At 54.9% G+C, this 20,668-nt stretch overlaps 2 protein-coding genes across 3 annotated transcripts; one reads left to right on the top strand and one right to left on the bottom strand.

Annotated features, from left to right (window-relative positions):
• The first annotated feature begins 24 nt into the window (after nucleotides 1-24).
• On the top strand, nucleotides 25-11,500 carry Pmpca (peptidase, mitochondrial processing subunit alpha). Of its 2 annotated transcripts, XM_046465474.1 has the most exons (14): nucleotides 25-127; nucleotides 859-1,061; nucleotides 1,456-1,535; nucleotides 1,864-1,946; nucleotides 3,234-3,328; nucleotides 4,601-4,701; nucleotides 5,132-5,395; nucleotides 6,001-6,093; nucleotides 6,173-6,291; nucleotides 6,405-6,495; nucleotides 6,579-6,641; nucleotides 8,026-8,170; nucleotides 9,387-9,605; nucleotides 10,216-11,500. In XM_046465474.1, exons 1-13 carry the CDS (start codon nucleotides 60-62, stop codon nucleotides 9,554-9,556), a joined length of 1,575 nt encoding a protein of 524 aa, XP_046321430.1. In that variant the 5' UTR covers nucleotides 25-59; the 3' UTR covers nucleotides 9,557-9,605; nucleotides 10,216-11,500. The 2 variants fall into 2 exon arrangements, 1 of the variants encoding a protein (XP_046321430.1); XR_009228737.1 differs by lacking the exon at nucleotides 10,216-11,500 and having other exon boundaries at nucleotides 6,579-6,645; nucleotides 9,387-9,527.
• Inpp5e (inositol polyphosphate-5-phosphatase E) lies at nucleotides 11,078-20,620 on the bottom strand. Its single transcript, XM_046465472.2, has 11 exons — nucleotides 20,495-20,620; nucleotides 19,225-20,236; nucleotides 16,453-16,576; nucleotides 15,764-15,861; nucleotides 14,973-15,097; nucleotides 14,650-14,769; nucleotides 14,355-14,462; nucleotides 13,711-13,872; nucleotides 13,530-13,645; nucleotides 12,846-12,982; nucleotides 11,078-12,425 (listed from the first exon to the last, which is right to left on the bottom strand). The coding sequence occupies exons 2-11, from the start codon at nucleotides 20,046-20,048 to the stop codon at nucleotides 12,293-12,295; spliced, it is 1,947 nt and encodes a 648-aa protein (XP_046321428.1). The 5' UTR covers nucleotides 20,049-20,236; nucleotides 20,495-20,620; the 3' UTR covers nucleotides 11,078-12,292.
• Nucleotides 20,621-20,668: the final 48 nt, after the last annotated feature.

Raw genomic sequence — 20,668 nt, 5'->3', positions numbered from 1 at the left:
GCCCGTGTGGGCGGGGCGCGTGCCGGAAGCGGAAGTGACGGCAGAAGCGCGGGGGCGCGATGGCGGCGACGGTGCTGGTGGCTGCGCGGCTGCTGCGCGGCGTCGGGGCCGGAGGCCCGCGGCCCAGGTGAGCCGCGCGGTCGTCCGGGGCGGCCGGGCCTGGCTCCCCCGCGGTTCATGCCGGGGCGGCAGGCGGGGGCGGTCGCTGAGCCCAGAAGCGTCGGCGGTCGGGAGGGAGCGCTCGGTGACCGTTGAGCTGCAAGACGAAGAGGGGAGTCGTCATGCCGCGGGGCAGGCTTGGGGACAGAGAACTGGGGCTTGGGGGGTGGTGAGCAGGCGCCAAGACCGGAGGGGCTTGGCGAGCCGGAACTAGCCCAAGGGGGAACCCGTGTAGGTGCTACCAGGGCCTTCGGGGCCAGGTAGGGGCCGCGGCTTCCGTTAGACTTAGAGGAGGCTGTTCCGGTTAGCTGCAGCTCAAGGGACTTCCTGTTGGAAGCCTGTTTCCCGGTGGTAGTCGTGAAGACCCGAAAAGCGCAGCCTCCCGGCCTCCGGCCCTGTGACTGAGCCAGGGTCTCGATCACTCTTTTGTGCACTGAATTTGGAATTTTTGAGACTGCTGAGGAAGGGGTATTTCAGTTTTTCTTTTTTTTAGGAAAGTTATTTTAGTAAATGACTTAGTGAATTAATGCTAACGAAAGATTTAAAAGATAATTTGATGAATCTTCAGAAACGGAGATAATTTGATGAATCTTCAGAAACGGAGATGTTGACTTTTAATGTGGACAGAACATGACTGCACAGAAGCAGTCTTCACAAGTGCACCGCCTTGAGTTTGTTGTAACTGGGCTTTTCCTCTAGGTTTGGACCCTCTGCACACAGACAGTTTAGTAGCGGAGGCGCCTATCCCAACATCCCTCTGTCTTCTCCCTTACCTGGAGTACCCAAGCCTGTATTTGCTACAGTCGATGGACAGGAAAAATTTGAAACCAAAGTTACCAGGCTGGATAATGGGCTTCAAGTGGCATCTCAAAATAAGTTTGGACAGTTTTGTACAGTAGGAAGTAAGTACTATGGTGTGCTGCAAGTGTTCCCTGGTATTTTAATGTGGCATACTTTTGTTGATTGTTGGTTGTAATTAGCATGTCATGTTTAGAGTGGAAGCATGTTACAAACCTGAAAACTTCACCAAAATATGACTGCCAAGTGTCCATTTTGGGTGGTAACATTTAGGGTATAGTCCTCCCCCCAACTTTGACCTTTCTGTGATTTGTAAGTTTTCATCTCAGTGTAGGATTTCACAGTGTGACTGTGTCTATCTGTAAGGATGGTGAGCATGTTTATTACCTTCACGAAGTTTTGACTTAAATCATAGTCTCAACTTTGAACGGTTTGTCTTGCTTAGATTTCCTATTTTGAGTATCTGATTTAACCTGTCCATTTACTTTTTGTTACCAGTTCTTATTAATTCAGGATCAAGATATGAAGCGAAGTATTTTAGCGGAATTGCTCACTTTTTGGAAAAATTGGCATTTTCGGTCAGTGTTCAATTTGTTTGGTGTTTCATGTGTGGGTGCAGGTGTGTACTGAGGATCAAACCCAGGGTATTATGCATGCTGGGCAGGTGCTCTACCACTGAGTTATGCCCTCAAGCACTCAATTTGGAATTTTTGAGACTGCTGAGGAAGGGGTATTTCAGTTTTTCTTTTTTTAGGAAAGTTATTTTAATAAATGACTTAGTGAATTAATGCTAACAAAAAGATTTAAAAGATAATTTGTATGTTTTGGAAATGAAATTACTTTTTTTTCTGAAAATTTTGTTTTTGGGATTTGGATTCTTTAAGTTTTCTTATTTACTTTTACTAGTCTACTGCTCGATTTGACAACAAAGATGAAATTCTGCTTACTTTGGAAAAGCACGGGGGTATCTGTGACTGCCAGACCTCAAGGTACTGTCTTTTATGTGGAGACTTACTCTGTGACTATGTGGAACTGCGCTTCTCATCCTTGGTCAGAGGCTCACTGAGCCCCTCCCATCAGAGAGGCTAAGGAGATTAGTGGTGAGAAAGGAGCCCTGGCCAGGACACAGAGTTGGGTGAAGAAAGGGGGCAGAACACAGGTGACATGTCTTACATGGAGAAGCAGTACCTAGAAGAACACTTGCCCATCACTTCAGTGAGGGTATTGGCTATTGTCAGAGCAGCCCTGTGCCCGGGATGCTTACAAATAAAGCAGAGGGCCACATACAGCGCATGGGCACAAGAGCTGAGGGTGGTGGGTGTCCCAGAGTGATAGACACAGTCTGGAATGGGGAAAAGAATCATGGGAAAGGAGGCGTTGGGATTGTTTTTGAAGGGGTCTTTTAGACGGATGAGGTAGGGCCATGCCACAGCTCAGCATAGCCGAGGCACCAGCTGTGTTCGTTGTATAGCCGGAAAATAGGTGTGGAGACATGAGGATTGGGCTTTGCCTGCCAGCTGTGGAGCATGCTCAGACAGTTCTGGGCCATATGAGGTGATGCAGACAGATCATGGATTATTAAAAATGGTTGATTATTTAAACTTGAATGTGAAAAAAATTACATAAAAGACAAACACTAAGAATTCAGTTAGTAAGGAAGAAGCCTAGTGTTCAGGTCCTCCATGTCTTTGCCTCAAGCTTCCTACTCTTCCTGTGTAAATCCTCTCTTGGTCAGGCAGGCCCCTTTCCTGACTCAGATGCAGCCCACTCTCCAGCTTAGGCAGTGGAGCTGCAGACCGCCCACTTCTCAGTGTGGGGCCTTGTTCTGAGTAACAGTCCAGCTGGACAACAGGCTCAGTCCCCAAGCTGTTGAGGCTGAAGCATGTTCGCATGTTGACCAGTGGATTGCTCAGTAAGGCTTAGAAAGCATAGGATAAAGCGCTTCTCCTTTCAAGACAATGTGGCTTGTAAAAACCTTGGTAGGATTGGCTCCATCTGATTCAACAGTGTCCTTTACTGAAGAGCTTCCCTTGCCTGCCGCTGTGGCTCTTCTTGCTTGGACTCCATGCCCTAGGGAGAGGGAAGAGAAAAGGCTGGGTGTAGCTTGGGAGCAAGTGCTTGCCTCGCTTGCTCGAAGCCCCAGGTTCAGTCCCCTGTACCATATAAAAAGAAGAAAAGGAAGTTTCTGTTGGTTTTTAACCAAATGATGGAAAGTCCCTGCTGATGAGGAAAGCTTGAGAGCCTGACCCCAGAACCTGACATTGCTGTCTTCCCAGAGATACTACCATGTATGCTGTGTCTGCTGACAGTAAAGGCCTGGACACTGTGGTTGGCTTGCTGGCTGAGGTGACTCTGCACCCCCGCCTGACAGGTATGGATCTAGTAAGCATGTGGTCAGGGTGGTGGGGAGCCAGAGGGACTGTTAAAGGGCCACACCTGGGAGGAACAGCCCCACATTGTTGGTACAGTTTCACTGGGGATGATGCTGGTGAGGCTGGGGTTGTAGCTCTGGCAGAGTGTGTGCTTTGCATGCACAAGGCCCTGGATTCAATTCCCAGCACCAAAATGAAGAGGAAAAAAATCCTTGGCACTGGGTACCATGGCACACACCTGTAATCCCAGCAGCTCAGGAGGCTGAGAAAGGATTGCAAGTTCAAAGCCAACCTCAGCAATGGCGAGGCACTAAGAAATTCAATGAGACCCTGTCTCTACATAAAATACGAAATAAGGCTGGGGTTGAGGCTCAGTGATTCAGTGCCCTTGAGTTCAATCCCTGGTACCAAAAAAAGAAAGAAAGAAAAATCTTTGGCATCTTAGGGCTTAGTGCTTTGACTCATCTCTCTAGGCCCTTTGAGATTTTTAGTGAAATTTCAGAAATGTTCAAGTCATGTGCAGTGACTTGGGAGGCTGAGGCAGAAGGATTGCAAGTTTAGGTTAGCCTGGGCAACTTAACAAGACCCTTAGCAACTTAGTGAGACCCTGTCTCTAAAAAGGGCTGGGGATGTGACTCAGTGGCAAAGTAACCATGGGTTTAATCCTCAGCACCAAAAGAGAAAAGAAATGCTCTTCAAACTTACCCTTAAACACCTTGACTGGCACACTATCAGAATTTTTCATGGTGGCCACCATTGTCCTTGGCCTTGCAGATGGACTTGCAGGACCTGAAGTTCCAGCAGGGAGGGATGCAGGTTGTCCTAGGGATCTGGCAGGTGCTGTGTCAGCAGCGGGACTCAGTGCCCTGAGGCCAGGGTCCTGCCCTAAGATCCTCTTGACCGTGGCAGCTGATGGAATGGCACCCTGACCTGGGTCTGTGTCTGTTTCCTAAGTGCCTTTGTGCTGGGCCTGGTGTCCTTACAGCTGTGCCTTGACACTCAGGTCAGGTGTCTTCAGGGCCTTTTACAGGTGAGGCAGCAGAGGTGTGGATCATATTCAAGTGATTGCTTCATGGCAGAGGGGACAAGAGGTCCTGGTTTCTGCTTTCTGTTTGCCTGGCCTTCCCTTCACTCACTTGGGTACCCTCGGGCTGCCCCTTGATGGAGGCAGAGGCACCACTGTGCCACCAACACAGAACCTCTGCTCCACTCTGCTGTCTGGGGCACGTGCCGCCGAGCAGACTGAACTTTGTCTTTGGGTTCCCTTGCAGATGAAGAAATAGAGATGACACGGATGGCTGTCCAGTTTGAGCTGGAGGACCTGAACATGCGACCTGACCCTGAACCACTTCTCACTGAGATGATTCATGAAGTAAAACATGAACCCACACGTGCCCGTATTCTCATGGGGGCTTCTCACACGTGGGTGGGTGGGAGGTCCCTGCTGTTGTCCTCACAGGTTATGGAACAGTTGAGACATGGTCTTTAATTGTTTTGTGGTGCTGGGGATTGGACTCAGGGCTTGTGCTAGGCAAGCACTCTACTGTGGAGCTTCAGACCCAACCTTCTACAGGACAGTCCTGATGTCTGAACCTGCAGTGTGATGTTTGCATCTTCCACTTCCAACAGTTACAAAACCTTTACTATTTTTGTCTGTAGAATGACCCTCCTATTTTGCTCTTTTTGTGAGCTGCTGCTGCCAGACTGCAGCTGAACTGCCCAGCCTGCATTGGGTTTTCCAGAGGTTGAGCAGGAACTGCCTACATTCTCTGTGTGTCTGTTTCCCTTCGTCCCCCTCTCAGGCTGCATACAGGGGGAACACTGTGGGCCTCCACCGTTTCTGCCCTTCAGAAAACATAGCCAAGATTGACCGGGAAGTGCTCCATTCTTACCTGAGGAACTACTACACCCCTGACCGCATGGTTCTGGCTGGAGTGGGCGTCGAGCATGAGCATTTGGTGGAATGTGCTGAAAAGTACCTGCTTAGAGCCCAGCCAGCCTGGGGGAGTGCTGGGGCTGTGGAGGTGGACAGATCTGTAGCGCAGTACACCGGGGGGATTGTCAAGGTAGTGAGGGGAGCTCTGGGGATCTTGCACTTTGCATTTCTCTGGCATGTGCTTCTGGTGTATTGTGGGTTTGTTTTTTTTTTTTTTACAGGGGATTAAACCCAGGGGTGCTCTTCCACTGACCTCCATCCCCAGCCCTTTTTTGGGGGGAAGGGTACCAGGGTTTGAACTGAGGGCCACTCGGCCACTGGACCACATCCACATCCCTATTTTGTGTTTTATTTAGAGACAGGGTTTCATAGAGTTCCTTAGCACCTTGCTTTTGCTGAGGTTGGCTTTGACCTTGCCATCCTCCTGCCACAGCTTCCTGAGCTGCTGGGATTATAGGCCTGTGCCACTGCATCTGGCTTTCCCTAGTCCTTTTTGATATAGGGTCTTAACTAAATTGCTGAGGCTGGGATCACAGGTATGCATCCTGCCCCATGGTGTTTGTATTTACACTCTTACTTTAGTGTACGTGTAGTCCCACGACAGAACAAACACATCCTATTTTTGAAGGAGTTCATCAGGTCTCAGTTGAGCCTCAGGACATTTGAGCACAGCGTGTACTCACTGCCATGTCTTCACTGGATTTCTGCATAACACTCGTTTGCTCTTGATTACAGCTGGAGAGAGACATGTCCAACGTCAGCCTTGGCCCAACCCCTATCCCAGAGCTCACACACATCATGGTGGGGCTTGAGAGCTGCTCCTTCCTGGTGAGTCCAGGCCTGGGTCAGGCAGCATAACCGAGGAGGCAACTCTGCCCTGGCCTAAACACTGTCCCCGTCCTTGTAGGAGGAAGATTTTATCCCTTTCGCTGTGCTGAACATGATGATGGGAGGAGGGGGCTCCTTCTCAGCTGGTGGGCCAGGCAAGGGCATGTTCTCCAGGCTCTACCTCAACGTGCTCAACAGGTTGGTGGCCTTCAGTGGACAGGGCTATTCTCAGGCTGCCATGTGTCTGGACCAGTTCCCCGTGGCCTGGCACTGGCCATACACCTTTGCCCAGCCACCCCATGTTCCCTCAGGCACCACTGGATGTACAATGCGACCTCCTACCATCATAGCTACGAAGACACTGGCCTCTTGTGCATTCATGCTAGCGCCGACCCAAGACAGGTGAGGCATAGCCAGCAGCCCGCAGACCAGGGTCTTGTGGGGTCAGCAGGCTGATGTGCACCCTCATCTCCTTCTCTTTGTAGGTTCGGGAAATGGTAGAAATTATCACAAAGGAATTTATTTTGATGGGCGGAGCTGTGGATGCAGTGAGTAAGCCTGGAGCCATTTCCAATCTTTACCTGCCATCAGATGGGGAGAGAGGCACGTGGAGGAGCAGCCAGCAGTGGGGCTTGTGCTGGCTGGCTCCACTCCGGGGCCTCCTGGCCGGTCCTGAGGGGAGTCTGCATACTCCTCAGCTGTCCCAGGGAATGGTGGTGAATTCAAGCAGTGCCATATCAGATGGGTGCCCCTTTTTCCAGCTATTTATGCCTGAACATAAGTTTCTGTTGCCTTCTGCGGGGATATTGGAGATTGAATTCAGGGGTGCTCTTTCACCGAGCTGCACCCCTAGCCCTTTCTTATTTTGAAATAGGGTCTCACTCAGTTGCCCAGGCTGGCCTTGAGCTTGTAATCCTCCTGCTTCAGCTGCTTGAGTTGCTGGGAGGTCAGGTGTTGCAGTGCCTAGCTTATCCACTGATTTTGTTTAGTTTAATTTTTGATATCTCACCTTGATGTTTGGAAGCCTAGTTGCTTTTTGGACCAAATAAGCCAATTTGTGCCCAGGTGGGGAAGCCTGCCATGTCACCAGTCCATACCCGCATAGCACTGGACGTTGTGCCTGCCTCTGAGCGTCCTGCAGCACAGCCTGGCCTTCAGGCTTTCTCTCTTACTGTGCCCACACATGCATTTTTAAGTCAGAAAATAAGCATTATTTCAGACATAATATGCTTGCAGGTCAGCACTCTTCATTTTCATTTGTATCTCAAAAAATACTTTTCCACCTAGGTGAAGTCAATTTGACATAAATTTATGGTGTTATTTGCTTGAAGTTGTGAAAACTGAAAATACCTGTGTTAATGAGGAATTATTTTAGTTAAGACGGCTTATAGCAGCCCTCTGTGTTACTGTGTTTCTTGGAGCATGGTGGCTCCCAGGCCCATTCGCACATCAACTTCTTGCCACTCTGACCTGTTCCTCCATGGAACTGATCCTCTAGAGCCACAATTTAAGTTCACGTCTAATCAGGGCTTCTTGGACCCCATGCGGGAGAGTGCGCCCAGGACGTATTTTGCGTTTTCTCATTTTCCTCCTACTCTTGTTGTATGCCAGCTTTGGGGCCCTAATTGGGTATTTTGTGTTCCCCACATGCTGCGATTTGGGCAAGAGATGAAGGAGAATCAAGGGCACACTTCTCTCCATCATGAGCATGGCAGAGGCTTTCTCAGGTGCAGCTCCTGCCCAGAGAACTTGGTGGCTGAGCCTGGCTGAGTGTGCTGGTGACTCAGGCCCAGACATCCCTCTGTCTCTTGTATTCATTACTGCATACAGGGAAGACCTTTGTGCTGGGACACATTCTCACCAGTTCCTCTTCCAGTTTGTGGCGACTACTGGTGATCAGGTGGGTAACTAGTAATAGCATATGACCCTCAGGTGGAGCTGGAGCGGGCCAAGACACAGCTGATGTCGATGCTCATGATGAACCTGGAGTCCAGGCCTGTCATCTTTGAGGACGTGGGGAGGCAGGTACTGGCCACTCGCTCCAGAAAGCTGCCCCATGAGCTGTGCACGCTCATCTGTGAGTACACGCTCTCAGCCAGTAGCTTCCACAGCCTAGGCTGAACTCAGATGAGGCTATGCCCCACTATAGAGGGATAGTTGGGTGCCCCTTGTGGACATGGCTGCCCTGCCCACGGGCCTGGTCCTTGCCAGGTGACTTTGGCAGGGAGTCAAAGGGCTGGGGTGCATATTTGCTTCTAGTATCACCCTGTGTCAGCTGGCACTTCAGCACCTGACCTAGCCTGAAAGGGGTGGTTGTCAACGTGAGTTTTCAAGGAGGACCAGTGGCTGAAAAGTGCCAGGGGAGCAGTACATTGTGTAGCAGCAGTGCCTTGGGTCAGCGCCTGCCCTTGAGGGTCTGGCAGATGCCTCAGCACACATTTTATTTGCGGGGGCTTTTCTGGGGTCAGCTAAAGCCTGGCACAGAGTGCTTGTTAGGTGGGAGGTGTCTTGCTGCAGGGACATGTCTCCATGTGAGTTGCCTTGGGTGTGAACTCAGTGGAGATGTGTGTGGTTCGTGAGCAGTGTGAACACCAGGACTTTGAAACCCGAGGGAGCAGCAGTCACAACACCCTTGAGGTTGGAACTTGCCAGCTGGGAATGAACATGACCTTTGTCCCCCATGCTGGAAGGCAGGCAGGCAGGCAGTGAAGGGCACGCTGACTGAGCATTACCTGCTGGCATCACCTGTCCCAAGGGGACTGCCATCTTGTCCTCCTGGGGTTGGCCTCCTGCTGGGGAGAGGCACCTGCCCTGCCTTTCTTTAGGACCATCCTCGAGTGTGCTGATGTGGTCTCGGGTCTTGTCTTCTGTAGACAGTCAGGCTGCCTGCTTGGTGTGCTCCTGGGCAGTGGTGTTCTTCACATGGGTCTTGGTGGCTTCTGGCCCCTCTTCGAGGGTGGCTCCTGCAGAGGTGCAGCCCCGAGGAGTGCAACCTCCTCCTTGGACCCCTTGCAGATGTGCCCACTAGATAGGCAGTCCTTATTCTGGGAACAGCAACCTCTGTTGAAGTAGGCATGCCATCGCGACATTTCCCATTTGCTAAGAAAAGCTTGCACTGTCATTTTGACCTTCTTGCCCTTGTCTACCCTGCTGCTGTTGGACCCTCTGGAGCCCTCAGCAGCCCCCCCCCCCCCCAAGGTGCTGGGAGCAGAGAGCCCCTCAGCCATATGGTGGTGGTGGCTTTGTGGGGAGCTGCTTGTGCTTGCCTGACATCCTCGCTCACTCTACACCAGGCAATGTGAAGCCAGAAGATGTCAGGAGGGTTGCGTCTAAGATGCTGCGTGGGAAGCCTGCTGTGGCCGCCCTGGGGGATGTGACCAACCTGCCCACTTACGAGCACATCCAGGCAGCGTTGGCCAGCAGAGATGGGCGACTGCCGCGAACTTACCGGCTCTTTCGGTAGAGACCCTCCAGGATCTTCAGGGACCCCAGCTGCAGGGAGGTGTCTCCATGTGAGTTGCCTTGGGTGTGAACTCAGTGGAGATGTGTGTGGTTCGTGAACAGTGTGAACACCAGGACTTTGAAACCCGAGGGAGCAGTAGTCACAACACCCTTGAGGTTGGAACTTGCCAGCTGGGAATGAACATGACCTTTGTCCCCCAAGCTGGAGGGCAGGCATTGAAGGGCACACTGACTGAACAGAGCAGAAGCAGTTGAGCCCGTTCCTGCTAATAAGATGGTGACTGTCTCTTATCCTTCTGCTCTCCCTCACCCTCTAGCACAAGGGTGCTGGGAAAGGCCCTTGGTAACCTGCTCTAGGAGGAATCACCCAGTCCAACCCAGTGTCTCAAAGCCTCTTGCCCCAGGGTATCAGTGAGTGCAGGGCTGGGGCTGCTTGTACTTGAGGGCCGGTGGTAACTGATGGTGGCAGCAGAGGGGAGGGGGATGGCATTGCAGTGTGCTGCTGCACGGATGGGAGCAGTCCCCAGGTCTGCAGAGCCAGGAAGCGTGGCCCTTTCTTAGTGCAGATAGAGGGACTGCACGTCTCAAGGGAGTTGGGCTTCTGGGCATGCTTGTGAATTGGCTTCTGAGTGTGCTTGTTTTTGAATTCTTTTCCTGTAGTCACTGCACTCTGGACACCTGGAACCTTCGCCCTGGGCGTCCAGTGGAAGGGTCTGCTTGGTGCCTGCTGGTGGGAACGCAGTCTGCTGGGACTGGAGCCTGGGGATGTCCCAGTGTGCCTCAGGTGACTGTTCTCGCTGGAAGGATGCTACTGCAGGTGCCCTGAGCACCTGGGGCAGAGCAGGGGTGCTGGCCTAGGTCCTCAACAACTGCTGAGCAATCCCCGAACCCTGGGAGCCTAACCACATACCCACTAGGCTGCTCTTCTCAGGGTCTGTGCCCCACATCACGGTCCTTCCCATTCCCTCCTCCCAGCCTCCCTGGCCATACCCCTTTTCTGTTCATCTTCCCTTTGCCACTAACTTGCACCTCAAAGTCACCTTCATGGGCACTTCATGAGGTAGGTTGTGTAGTTGGTCCTGAACTCTTGAGAACTCTGGTAGCCAGACAGGGGCTGGCTACACCTGGACTCTTGCTGAAGGACAGTGTGTATTTGAGAGAACAAGAGCCATTTTAAAAACCACCATCATGCCTAGTCCTTACTTGGTTCTTTATGAAGCCTATTTTCCGTAATTCACCAACTTCATTTATATTAATTTGATTTTTTTATTAGACTAATTTGCCATGTGAAATGTTCATCTAAATATATCAAGTCCATCAGTATGCTCTTGACCTCTGACCTTGTTAGGCTCAGCACTCTCCAACTCAGGCCAGACTAAGACAGAGGCACCAGTGGCAGAAATGGCCTGAGAAAGAACCTATAAAACCTTCCTCCTTCCAAGGCTGGCTCCACAGGAATCTTACTAACAGAAATTTCAGTTCATTGATTTGGAACTTGAGATTCATTTGAGCAAAATACACATGCAGACCATTGAGTTTTTATTGAAGTGGAATGGTGGGCGCTTTCCCGCTTTATCAGAAACATTGGTGAGTTGCTTTAAAGTTTATATTCCATATTTTGGAAGCTGATATTAATAGAAGTCTTAGTGTTCGCTGGGATTGCTCGTGGCTTCAGCTCAGTCCACCCGAGTCTTCCCCTTGCGTTGCCTCTGGCCTGCAGGAGGAATGCTCAGCAGGGACTGGGACAAGACTGTCAGCAGTTGCGAGCCGAGTCAATTTCCTGCCTTTGTGTTCCATGGCCTTTTAAAACAAGAACACTGTAAGAATAGGGTGTGCACACAGACTTTCTTTCCAACATTCAGTTTTGGGCCAAAGAGTTTTTAAGATTTTATATATGCATTTATTTAAAAATATAAATATGGAAAAATAAATAATTTAAAGACTAGAGTGGATGTCCCTAGATCTCTGTACATTCAAGGCTATATCTTGTCAAGAATATAAGACTTAAAGAGCAATGATGTGGTCAAAGCCCTCTTTAAGGAACGGAGTCCCCAGCTAGGCTTCCCTGCCCAACCTAAGTGTCCAGGGCAGGAAGTGCCACCTCTGTCAACACCACCCTGTGGCTGATGTCACAAAAGCAGATGGTCTGCTGATCACTAAAACGGAGGCAGCACATAGCTGGGCTTGGCCTCTGGAGGGAGGGGAGGTGGCCCTCACTCATCTGGGGGTGGGGGAGATAGGATCAGCACATGGGCCTCAGCCCAAGGAAGAGAGGGCTCAAGGCCTGGGAGAGGGCAACTGTCATGACCCCAACATGGCCTCAGCATGTTGTAGGGCAGACCCAGGGCCTGACCCCCATACACCTGTGTGGAGAGGAAGGGCCCAGCTTGTGTGGGACATAGAAACTGGCTCTTGGTGTGGAGCCGCAAATGAAGGAATGGAGGGAGAGGCTGTGGCACTAGGCAGGTCCTCTGCCACACTCCAGAGCATGGGAGTTTCAATACCCTGAGAAGCCCCCCAGGTGCCTGTGGGGACAAGTCTTAAGTACAGGCTCGCCCAGGTACAAGAAGGCAGCTTTCTTCCCGGGATGCACAGTCTGGCCTGGGGGTTTCTTGGTGAGAAAGTAGGGCAGCCCTAGTAGCAGTGCGTCAAGACCCCAGAATGAATGACAGGTGTCAGGAGCACACACTGCAGTCTTCTCCAGCTGCTCTAGGTCAAAGGTCCTCCTCTAACAACTTCAGGAAATGGTGCAGATGGCACTGGAGTTCTGATTCTTTATTGCTTGCTGCTTCTGAATTTCTTTTGAAATCCGTCTTTTAATTCCTATCAAGTACAGTTCTCGGTCAAACTTGCCAGCAGCTAGTGGAATGCTGTGAGGGAGAAGCAGTGTTAGGAATGCCTCAGCTCCCTGGACCAGGGTGCCCCCTGGATGGAGCCCCAGGGCTACCTGAGGGTTACGGCCTCCAAGCACCAGGCCGCCAGCCACACTGCCCTTCAGGGCTGGCTCTGCTTCTCCCTGGGGCCCACTGGGAGAGACACCAGCCAATCTGGAAGACTTGACTCCTAAAGCCTCCTCCTCCTCCCTTTCCTTGGTCCTGAGGTCACAGGACAAGCCTCCTTGAGTAACCCTGAGGATACTGGGAGCAGCTCCCTAGACAGCAACTTCACATTGGACCCCAGGGGCTGCCAGCACCCCACCCACCTTGCCTGTTGCAACGCACCTTACTGCACCTGCCCAGCCCAAGCCACAGCCAGAGCCTGGGAGGGAGCCGGGCACAGGGGACACTCACTTGTCTCGGCCAGGCCTCACTTTCACCCGGAAAAGGCCATAGACAGGGCGGTGGTCAGATGTCTTAATCCCAGGGCAGGAAGAGTACTTCACAGGACAGATGTCGCCCTTATGGCGGCTTCTGTACAAGACCCGGTCCTTCAGAAGAGACGGCAGAAGCAGGAGCACGGATGAGGTGCCATTCTGCTGCAGACCTGGCCTGCCTGCCTCTGCCCAGCTGTGTCCCATAGCAACCCTCCAGCCATGACCGTCAAGCACTTTACTGCTGGGGTTCTAGAGACCTATGGGGTGGTGCCTGCTTCCTCCTGGCCCTCTAGGAGCCGTCGGGCGCTGCCTTGCCCCCACAGCTGCCCCAGTACTGGATCTCAGGTCTGGCAGGGAGCCAAGTTGTACAGGAGTCTCTCCTCCTTCCCTCCAGATCCCTGGCTGCAGAACAAGCTGTGGCCTGGGAGAGTATGGGGCATAGGCTGTCCTGGCACTCGGAGCGTGTCTGAGGGCCAGCTTGCCTGTGCTTTGCAGCACCTTTGGAGGAGGGCACCATCAGTCAAAACAGACTCTGAGGTTGGGTCACTGGCCTGGCAGGCTGTGGTGTGCATGAGAGGGCTCCTGAGTGCCAGCCTGAGCAAGGCAGAGGTCATTCTCCTGAGGACATCCTGTGGAGGTAGAGGCTGGCCTGGGTGCCTACCGTGTATGAGGGGGTCCTCTGTTTGGAGGTGCTGTCATAGGTGTCCTTCCCAATGTCAAACTTGTATGATGGGAGGAAGTGGATGTCCGGCTCCTGAAAGCCCTTGAAGATGGACCCTGCAACACAGGCTAGCTCAGATCAGCACAAGCCCACACATGCTGGCCAGCCCCAGGCTGCTCACCTTTCTTCATCTCCTGGATGAGCTGGTCATGCTGCAGCAGTGCTGGCACATCCACATCCAGGCCCTGCTTCAGGATGGCCTCCACAGCCGTGCGTCCACCACTCAGGCGGAAGTTAAAGTCTCCAAACCAGAACACCTCATCGAACCGGGTGGTGACATCCGCTGGGTACAGGGAAAAGTGCATCCATGCTGGTCTCCCCTTCTGTGGCCACAGCGACAGATGCACAAACCCCGGGCCGAGCAATGGAGCTTCTCCACCTGGGTGCCCTCCCCCAAGAATTACAGGACAGCTGGTGGGAGTGGGGGAGGCAGGCAGTAAGGTCTTCTGGCTTGTCCAGATTTGGACAGCTGTAGACAAGCCAGAAGCCACCTAAGCAGTGACCCTCATAGCGGACTGGCCACTGTCTCAGACCCTCACTGCCCTGGAGGGTAGGTGGCAACGATGCAGACCCCGGCTAGCAGGTGAGCAAGAGTGGCCCAGCTGGACTTGGGGGTCTCACAGGTCCACGCACCATCTGTGCAGCAGCACCAAGTGACTTCCTGCGATTTCCTGACCTTGACTCTCAAACCCCTAAACAGTTCCTGCTAAACCATGCAGAGAACAAGCGAGGAGATGCCCGAGGCACCTGCCAAGCACAGCTCACCTGCACTGGAACGGTAGGGGTTGGTGTCTGGTACGTTCCTAGGCAGAGCCAGGGCTTGGATGGTTCTGGTGTAGTCCAGCAGGCGCTCCGCCACCTTCCCATCACCAGCTGTGAGGACGGAAATGGGTGGGGACATGGGTTTCTAGACACACGTCCAAGGGACTTGCCTGGCCACCCCACCCTGTCATCTGCTGTGAGGCTCTGGACAGCTCTGCCTCAGTGGCTGTCCTGAGCAGCAGGTCCTATCAAGGCAGAGTGACTCTGGGAACCAGGGCCTTGGCTGACAGCGACTCACAGGTGAAGTGGGATGTGATGAAGAGGAAGGAGGTGCCAAAGAAGGTGAAGCTGACGCCCAGGGCCCCCTTGGTCTTGATCTGGGACACGATGCGCGTCGTCACCGTGGAGCACTCCACCTCTGTGAGGGGTGGGGTGAACAGCCTCAGTGAACCTGCGCAAAGGCCCCACGCCACCTGTGCCTGTGTGCATTCCCGTGCCTGCGTGTCCCGCAGCAGTCTCCAGGGCCGAGTCCCAGAGGACCAGTACATCTGCCTGAGAACGGGCCCTGTGTGGAACCACCATCCTCTGAGTGCACCTGGGGCTGTGAGACATGGTGCCTACCTGAGCAGAACCAGATGAGGTCCCTGCGGATGAACAAGGACACGTACAGAACCCCGTGGGCTGCCGAGGACAGCAGCACGTAGCGGGGGCCCAGTGTCTCCTGAAGGCGTGTCTCCCACTCCCGCCTGTGGGGAAGAAGTAGGTGGCTGGGGTGGGGGGAGCACAGCTGGAAAGCCCCCAAAAGGACTCCTGGGGATTCCCCAGGACTGAGCTCCATCTTCTTGCACTGAGAATGGTGGACGGGCAAAAGGAAGGCCACCTCCTGGGGCTGAGGCCAAGTCCCATTCGAACAGCCTGCCTCTGTTCTAGATCCCTGTGGGACCCTCACGAGCACCTCTGTCCCACCCTCTGCTTGGCTGGGCTCGCAGGGCAGGGGTCTCCCTTAAAGTGCGTGGTGCCCACTCCCCACGGTACCTGCCAAACAGGTCCCAGGAACTCACTGGGATGCCCACAGGCTACATCCTGTGTCAGGACGGCCAGTGATGCCCTTTGGGTCAACAAAGAGCCTGCGGAGGGCCAAAGTGGCCTAAAAAAAAATCCAGCACTGTTCCTTGCTACCTTTACAGCCTTGTAAATCAACTATTGGTTTACAAAAAAATGAAAACTGCCTATCTCAAATTATCTGCATCAGTATCTGTAAAGAAACCGACTTGCATGTCCAGCCTGGCATGGAGATTAGCACATGGGGCCTCTGGCCCACAGCTTCAGACTCAGGCCTGTCTTAGCACTGCTGTCCACAGAAGATACTGCTGGGCCCGAGGGGCTTGGAGGGGACCCAAGCCGGTGCCTACCTGTCAGAGCAGCCCTCCTGCACCCCAATGACATACAAGTCCTGGGTGTAGTCGGCCTCGGTGGGCAGCAGGAACTCATCCAGGCTTGGCGGGAGCTCCTATGGAGAGGAGCACAAGACAGTATTACATCAAGGCCACTGGCTCCTCTGGCCTGGGCAGAAGCCATGGAGCACCTGTGCCACTACCCAGTGGTGGCTGCAGGGCACCCCTTCTGAACGAGGGAACTGAGGCTACTGCAGCTGATACCGAGGTGTGGTTTCCACGTCCCATGGAGCCTTGACACCCTAGAGGCCTCATGTCTAGGCAGGCTGCTCTGCCTCAGTCTCCCTCCCTGAGCACGAGCACAAGCTTGTCCATCACCATCTCCCCACTGACCAAGGCTGTGTCTGTGACCCCCTGTGTGCTTGACGGGCATCTGGCATCTAGTCTGTGTTGCTTGCCACTAGGCCTCCCTACCCCTCAGGTATAGTCAACCTTGGCCAGGTCGGTTGTCTGGCCCCTCATGGAGCTGGTGGCCAGGGAGATGGAGGTAGGCACTGGGGGCCCTCTCAAGGGAACAGTGCTTTCCCTGCATCTACCTGCACACCTCTGCTGGGGCTGGCGATGGGGCATCGGGCCTCAGCTCCCAAGAGCAGAGCCAAGCAGGAAGCAGTTCTGTCTGCTCAGGCGCCACCCTGCACTCTTCTTACCTTCTGGCCCTGCATGTTCCAGGTGGCCACAAAGAGGGCCATGTTCCGGTCTGGGAAGTACTGGGCCAGCTCATCTGCCCCTAGCAGGGCCCCACTGGCCAGCAGACTCCCCTCCAGGTAGCTCCTGCAGAGAAGAGGCAGAATGCTTCAGTGCCCAGCCAGGAGGAGTGGCCGTAGGGACATGCTCTCTGGGCTCCCAGTCCCCGAGACTTGAGGCCAGCAGCAGGGCTGCCTGGGCCCAGAGGGGCAACACCGAGCCCCACAGAATGTCGGCACCATCTCCCCTTGAGTTGGGGTTCCCTGAGCCAGAGCACGCATGAGAACCTGCCTATTCCAAGAGAGTGAGCTGTGCCTGCTGCTAGCCACACAGCTCCCTCCTTGAGGATGGGGACATCACTTTGGGCTGTTTTGGTAGGTAAGGTTCTGGGAAGTCACAGAAGCAAAGCCAAACTCTGTGCTGAGAATAGGGTTGGGTGAACATAATGTATTTCAGGGAGGGGCCTGGCTCTCCACTCCTCCTCAGGTCAACACAGTGGGACGGGTTAGGACAGGAAGGCAGAGGAGCCCATCTCGACCACCCAACTGCAACGGGATGGACGTCATAGCACACCACAATGCTGCGGGGCCGCAGGAAATAGCGGCAAGCCGCTGACCCTACTGCGGGTGCCCCTTGCCTCTCCTGCCACAGGGTCTGCAACACTGCCAGTAAAGACACCAGGCGTGTGCAGCTCTGTGGACCACCCGTCGGTCACAGCTGCTGGCTCTGCCACATGGTGCAAAAGTCTCCAGGGCCACACGTGCCTTGAAAACCATCACACAGACATGGAACCTGGACTTCAGGGGATGGGCATCACTGTGAAGTATTGCAAGTTCTGATTTTCTTCTAGCCATTTAGATATGTAATCTGGTCTCTGCCTGCTACTGGTAGGACAGGCAGTGGCTAGACACACATGTGTCCCTCCACAAAGTGTCTGGACATGTCTTTCACAATGGGAGGCGAGAATCCAGTTCCTCTCTACCTGGTCCCTGCTACTGTCCCCTTAGTCACAGGCCATTCTTCTCCACAATCTGGAGGGCCCATCTCCATGGACAGGGAGGCTGTGCCTGCTCTACCATTTCTGCCGAGGCCTGACCTGCTCAACCATCTGGCACGGCCAGCCATGCTGTTTCCAATCAGTTTTCAGGCTGCATCCACACTGCATCTGACTGCTCTGTCTCTCAAATCCCTGTAATCCCATGACTTAACTTCCTTCCCACCTTGGGGGCGCCCAGCAGGCTCCAAGTCTGCCATGCCAGCCCCAGAGACACCAGGACACAAAAGCTGGTTCAGCTCTTGGGGCCTTGGCACCCCTGGTGCCTGTGGAGCTTCAGCACTAGCAAAGGTGGACTCTTCAGAGCCCTTGTTCATGGACACTGCAGGCTTCTCACGCTCTTCAAGGGCATGGCCTGCCTCTTCTGAGGCCACTTTCCCTTCATCTTAGTCCTCTCTGATCCTGCTACAGAGACAAGCCCCAGGCGAGCAGTGGGCCTGAGATGGGGGAGGGTGGGGTTGGAGTGTGCTTCTTCCTGGGGCTGGGCTAGCCATGCCACTAGCCGCTCCCTCACACCCCAGGTCCCAGTCCACCACTGTGCCCTAGCTGCACTTCACCCTTGCCCCCTCTCATACTGTATTTAGGGTGGGCCCTGGACTTGATGTCCTTGAGTGGCCACCTGAAGACACAGGTAGATTGGAGGGAGGCAGCCATCAGCCAGCTGCCCCTGAGGCCCTGGGAGCCCTGGGAGGAAGGGGTCCCTTCAAAGGGACCTTGTTCTGGACTTCTGCTCCAGAACCGGGAACCCTGCAGGAAGCACTTCCTGCTCTGCCTGCTCACAGTCGCTCCACCCCAGTGCTCCAGCAGCATGGCACCGGAATACCGAGGGCAGGCAGCCCTCAGGACCAGAGACCCAGGTCCTAGGACAAGACCAGGCTCAGGAGAGGAGGCCATGGGTTTTGACAGGCTGAGCCCAAGTCGTCTGTGGGCCCTTGGTTAGGGTTACGATAGGAGTCAGGCAGACAGGAGGACATTGGGGTGGCACAAGCCTCTTTTCAAGCTACGAAACTCTATGTAACATCACAGAGAGCCACACACAGGAACCAAGGGCCTATGCCTCCTCCAGGGTGTGACATCTCCACTCAGCTGTGGGGACAGAGCAGGGCTGGAGCACAAGCGCTGAGCAGGTCTTGAAGCAGAGCACAGGAGTCCCTGTGGTTCCAGGCATCACCAGGCTGCTGCTCCCCTGGGAGGCAGAGCCTCTCCTTGCCTACAGCCTGTGGGTTCTGCTAACTGTCCTGCTGAAATGCCAGCCTGTGCCCAGAGCCCCCCAGGGCAGGGGACTGCAGGCAGCCTATGGCTGCCCAATGTCCCTCACACACAGTGGTTAAACAGAAAAACACTCAAGGCAGAACAGAAGGAGGCCACCTTCCACGTGGAGGACCACCAGCACAAAATGCAAGCCAGCCAGCATAGGCATGGAGCATGGGGGCGCCATCTTTTACAAGAGCACCCTGCCTCGGTGCAGTGATCAGGCAGGAAAGTCCTGGAGGAGAGGCCCAGAGGCAGAGAGGCAGCGTGTCTAGGACGCACACCTGGCATCACATGGGAGATGGCTGCTGAAGGGAGATCTGCCCTCTTCTCTGCCTGCACGTGAGGTATTCCTTAAGAGAATGCTTGCACAGCCTGCTCACCAGCACCAAAACAGGCCATGGCGAGACTGCCCTCCCAGCAGCCTTACCTGCTCCGGACGTCCTTGGTGCGGATGGGCGCCAGGAGGCTGAAGGAAGACTTGGCCGAATGAAGGGAGTGGGTGTCACAGGCCAGGGGGCTCCGTGGCCGGCTGGGGCCCAGGCTGCTGTGGGCCCGTACCAGCCTGGGCTGTGCGTGGTGCTTGTGGTCGGCATGCTCGGAGTCAACCTTGTTTGCCATCCTTGGGGAGTTGGAGGCCACGTTCAGATCCGGGGTGGGTGGCGGGCGAGGGGGACACAGGATGGCTAGCCTCGGGGAGTTCCCAGCTGGGGCAGCCTCCCTGTGCAGCAACTCCAGGGAGGTGCTGATCATTCCAGAGAGACAGTTACCCCATGAAGAGGGGCTCCCACCCTCGCTGCCCACAGCCCTGTGGGGCTTGGGGATCTCCTGCAAAGATGTGCTCAGGCAGGGTGGGGGGCAACTGTGGGCCGGGGCCTGGGGGGCCATGTCCTGCTCAGAGCCCTTGTAGGGGCTGGCCCCACCCTGGGTGGCCAGGTCCTCCTGGCTCCGTGGAAAACGCCTCCTTCTCCAGCCCTTATCATCTAGGGACAGGGTCCGCTCTAGCCTGGGCCTCGTGGGGGGCTGAGGGGTGGTGGGTTTTGCCCGGGCTTGGGGGTTCTCACTGCCGATTTTTGCCGGATCACTGAAAGAAGGCATGGGGTTCTTCTCAGGGTCCTGGCAGTGGGGAGTGGGCAGGGTCCCAGGGATTGGGAGGAGGTCTTTGTTTGCTCCAGGAAGCCGACCCTTGAGCATTCTGGCTTCCAGCTGCCCAGGAGCCTCTGTGTGACGCAGGCACGTCGCCTTGGTCGGCATGGTGCGGCAGCCCTCACCCAAGCATCCTGGCCCTCTGAGAGAGCTCCTCCCTAAGTTGCCACCAACTCAGGTGTCAGGGACACAGTCGGAGGTCACGGGGAGCAGAGGAGAGAAGCTGGGAGGCCCCCCTTTGGCCTGGGGTGGTCCTTCTGGGGAGGGCAGTCCTGCATGGTTGGAGTCACCAAGGCCTGGAGGAAATCCCAGAAACCTTGCTGTTAGGGGTCCCAGGGTCTCCCCAGGGAGGCGGGCCTGCTGTCCTGCAGGATGTCCGTGGTGCTGCTGGTGACAGCCAGGGACACATCCAGGAGGGGCTGGTCCGCGCTTCCTCCCGGGGCTGGGGAAGCCTGTCCCCGCCCCTGGGCCCACCTCCGGGTGCCGCGGCGACACCAGCCCTCCCGCCCCACCCGGGCCAAGTGGGGCCGACGGGCCGGGTCGCCCGGGCTCACCTGCGCCCGCCGCTCCCCGCAGGCCCTGCCGGCGCCCGAGGGCCCACCCACCGCGCCGGGCGCGGGCCGGGCTGGCCCCGGCCGCCCACAGCAACGACCGCGCCCGCGCGGGGCTGAGCCCGGCCTGGAACGTGGCCCAGGGGTCAGCGCACGCGGCCCGCTCAGTGGTCACCC

The sequence above is a fragment of the Marmota monax genome, unplaced genomic scaffold (genome assembly GCF_021218885.2).
Source record: "Marmota monax isolate L192 unplaced genomic scaffold, Marmota_monax_Labrador192_F-V1.1 WCK01_AAM20220418_F8-fsc00167, whole genome shotgun sequence".
Taxonomy (NCBI): Eukaryota; Metazoa; Chordata; class Mammalia; order Rodentia; family Sciuridae; genus Marmota; species Marmota monax.
Note: the sequence above shows the minus strand (reverse complement) of the source record. Positions and strands in the feature narration are given on the sequence as shown.

Excerpts from the sequence above, each read along its gene's own strand:
- Pmpca (XM_046465474.1), top strand. The coding sequence starts at position 60 with ATGGCGGCGACGGTGCTGGTGGCTGCGCGGCTGCTGCGCGGCGTCGGG. Across the intron at positions 128-858 it reads GCCGGAGGCCCGCGGCCCAG|GTTTGGACCCTCTGCACACA; the intron begins GTGAGCCGCGCG and ends CTTTTCCTCTAG. Across the intron at positions 3,329-4,600 it reads TCTGCACCCCCGCCTGACAG|ATGAAGAAATAGAGATGACA; the intron begins GTATGGATCTAG and ends GTTCCCTTGCAG.
- Inpp5e (XM_046465472.2), bottom strand. The coding sequence starts at position 20,048 with ATGCCGACCAAGGCGACGTGCCTGCGTCACACAGAGGCTCCTGGGCAG. Across the intron at positions 14,770-14,972 it reads CCTCATCTGGTTCTGCTCAG|AGGTGGAGTGCTCCACGGTG; the intron begins GTAGGCACCATG and ends CACCCCTCACAG. Across the intron at positions 12,983-13,529 it reads AGAGGACCCCCTCATACACG|GACCGGGTCTTGTACAGAAG; the intron begins GTAGGCACCCAG and ends TCTCTTCTGAAG.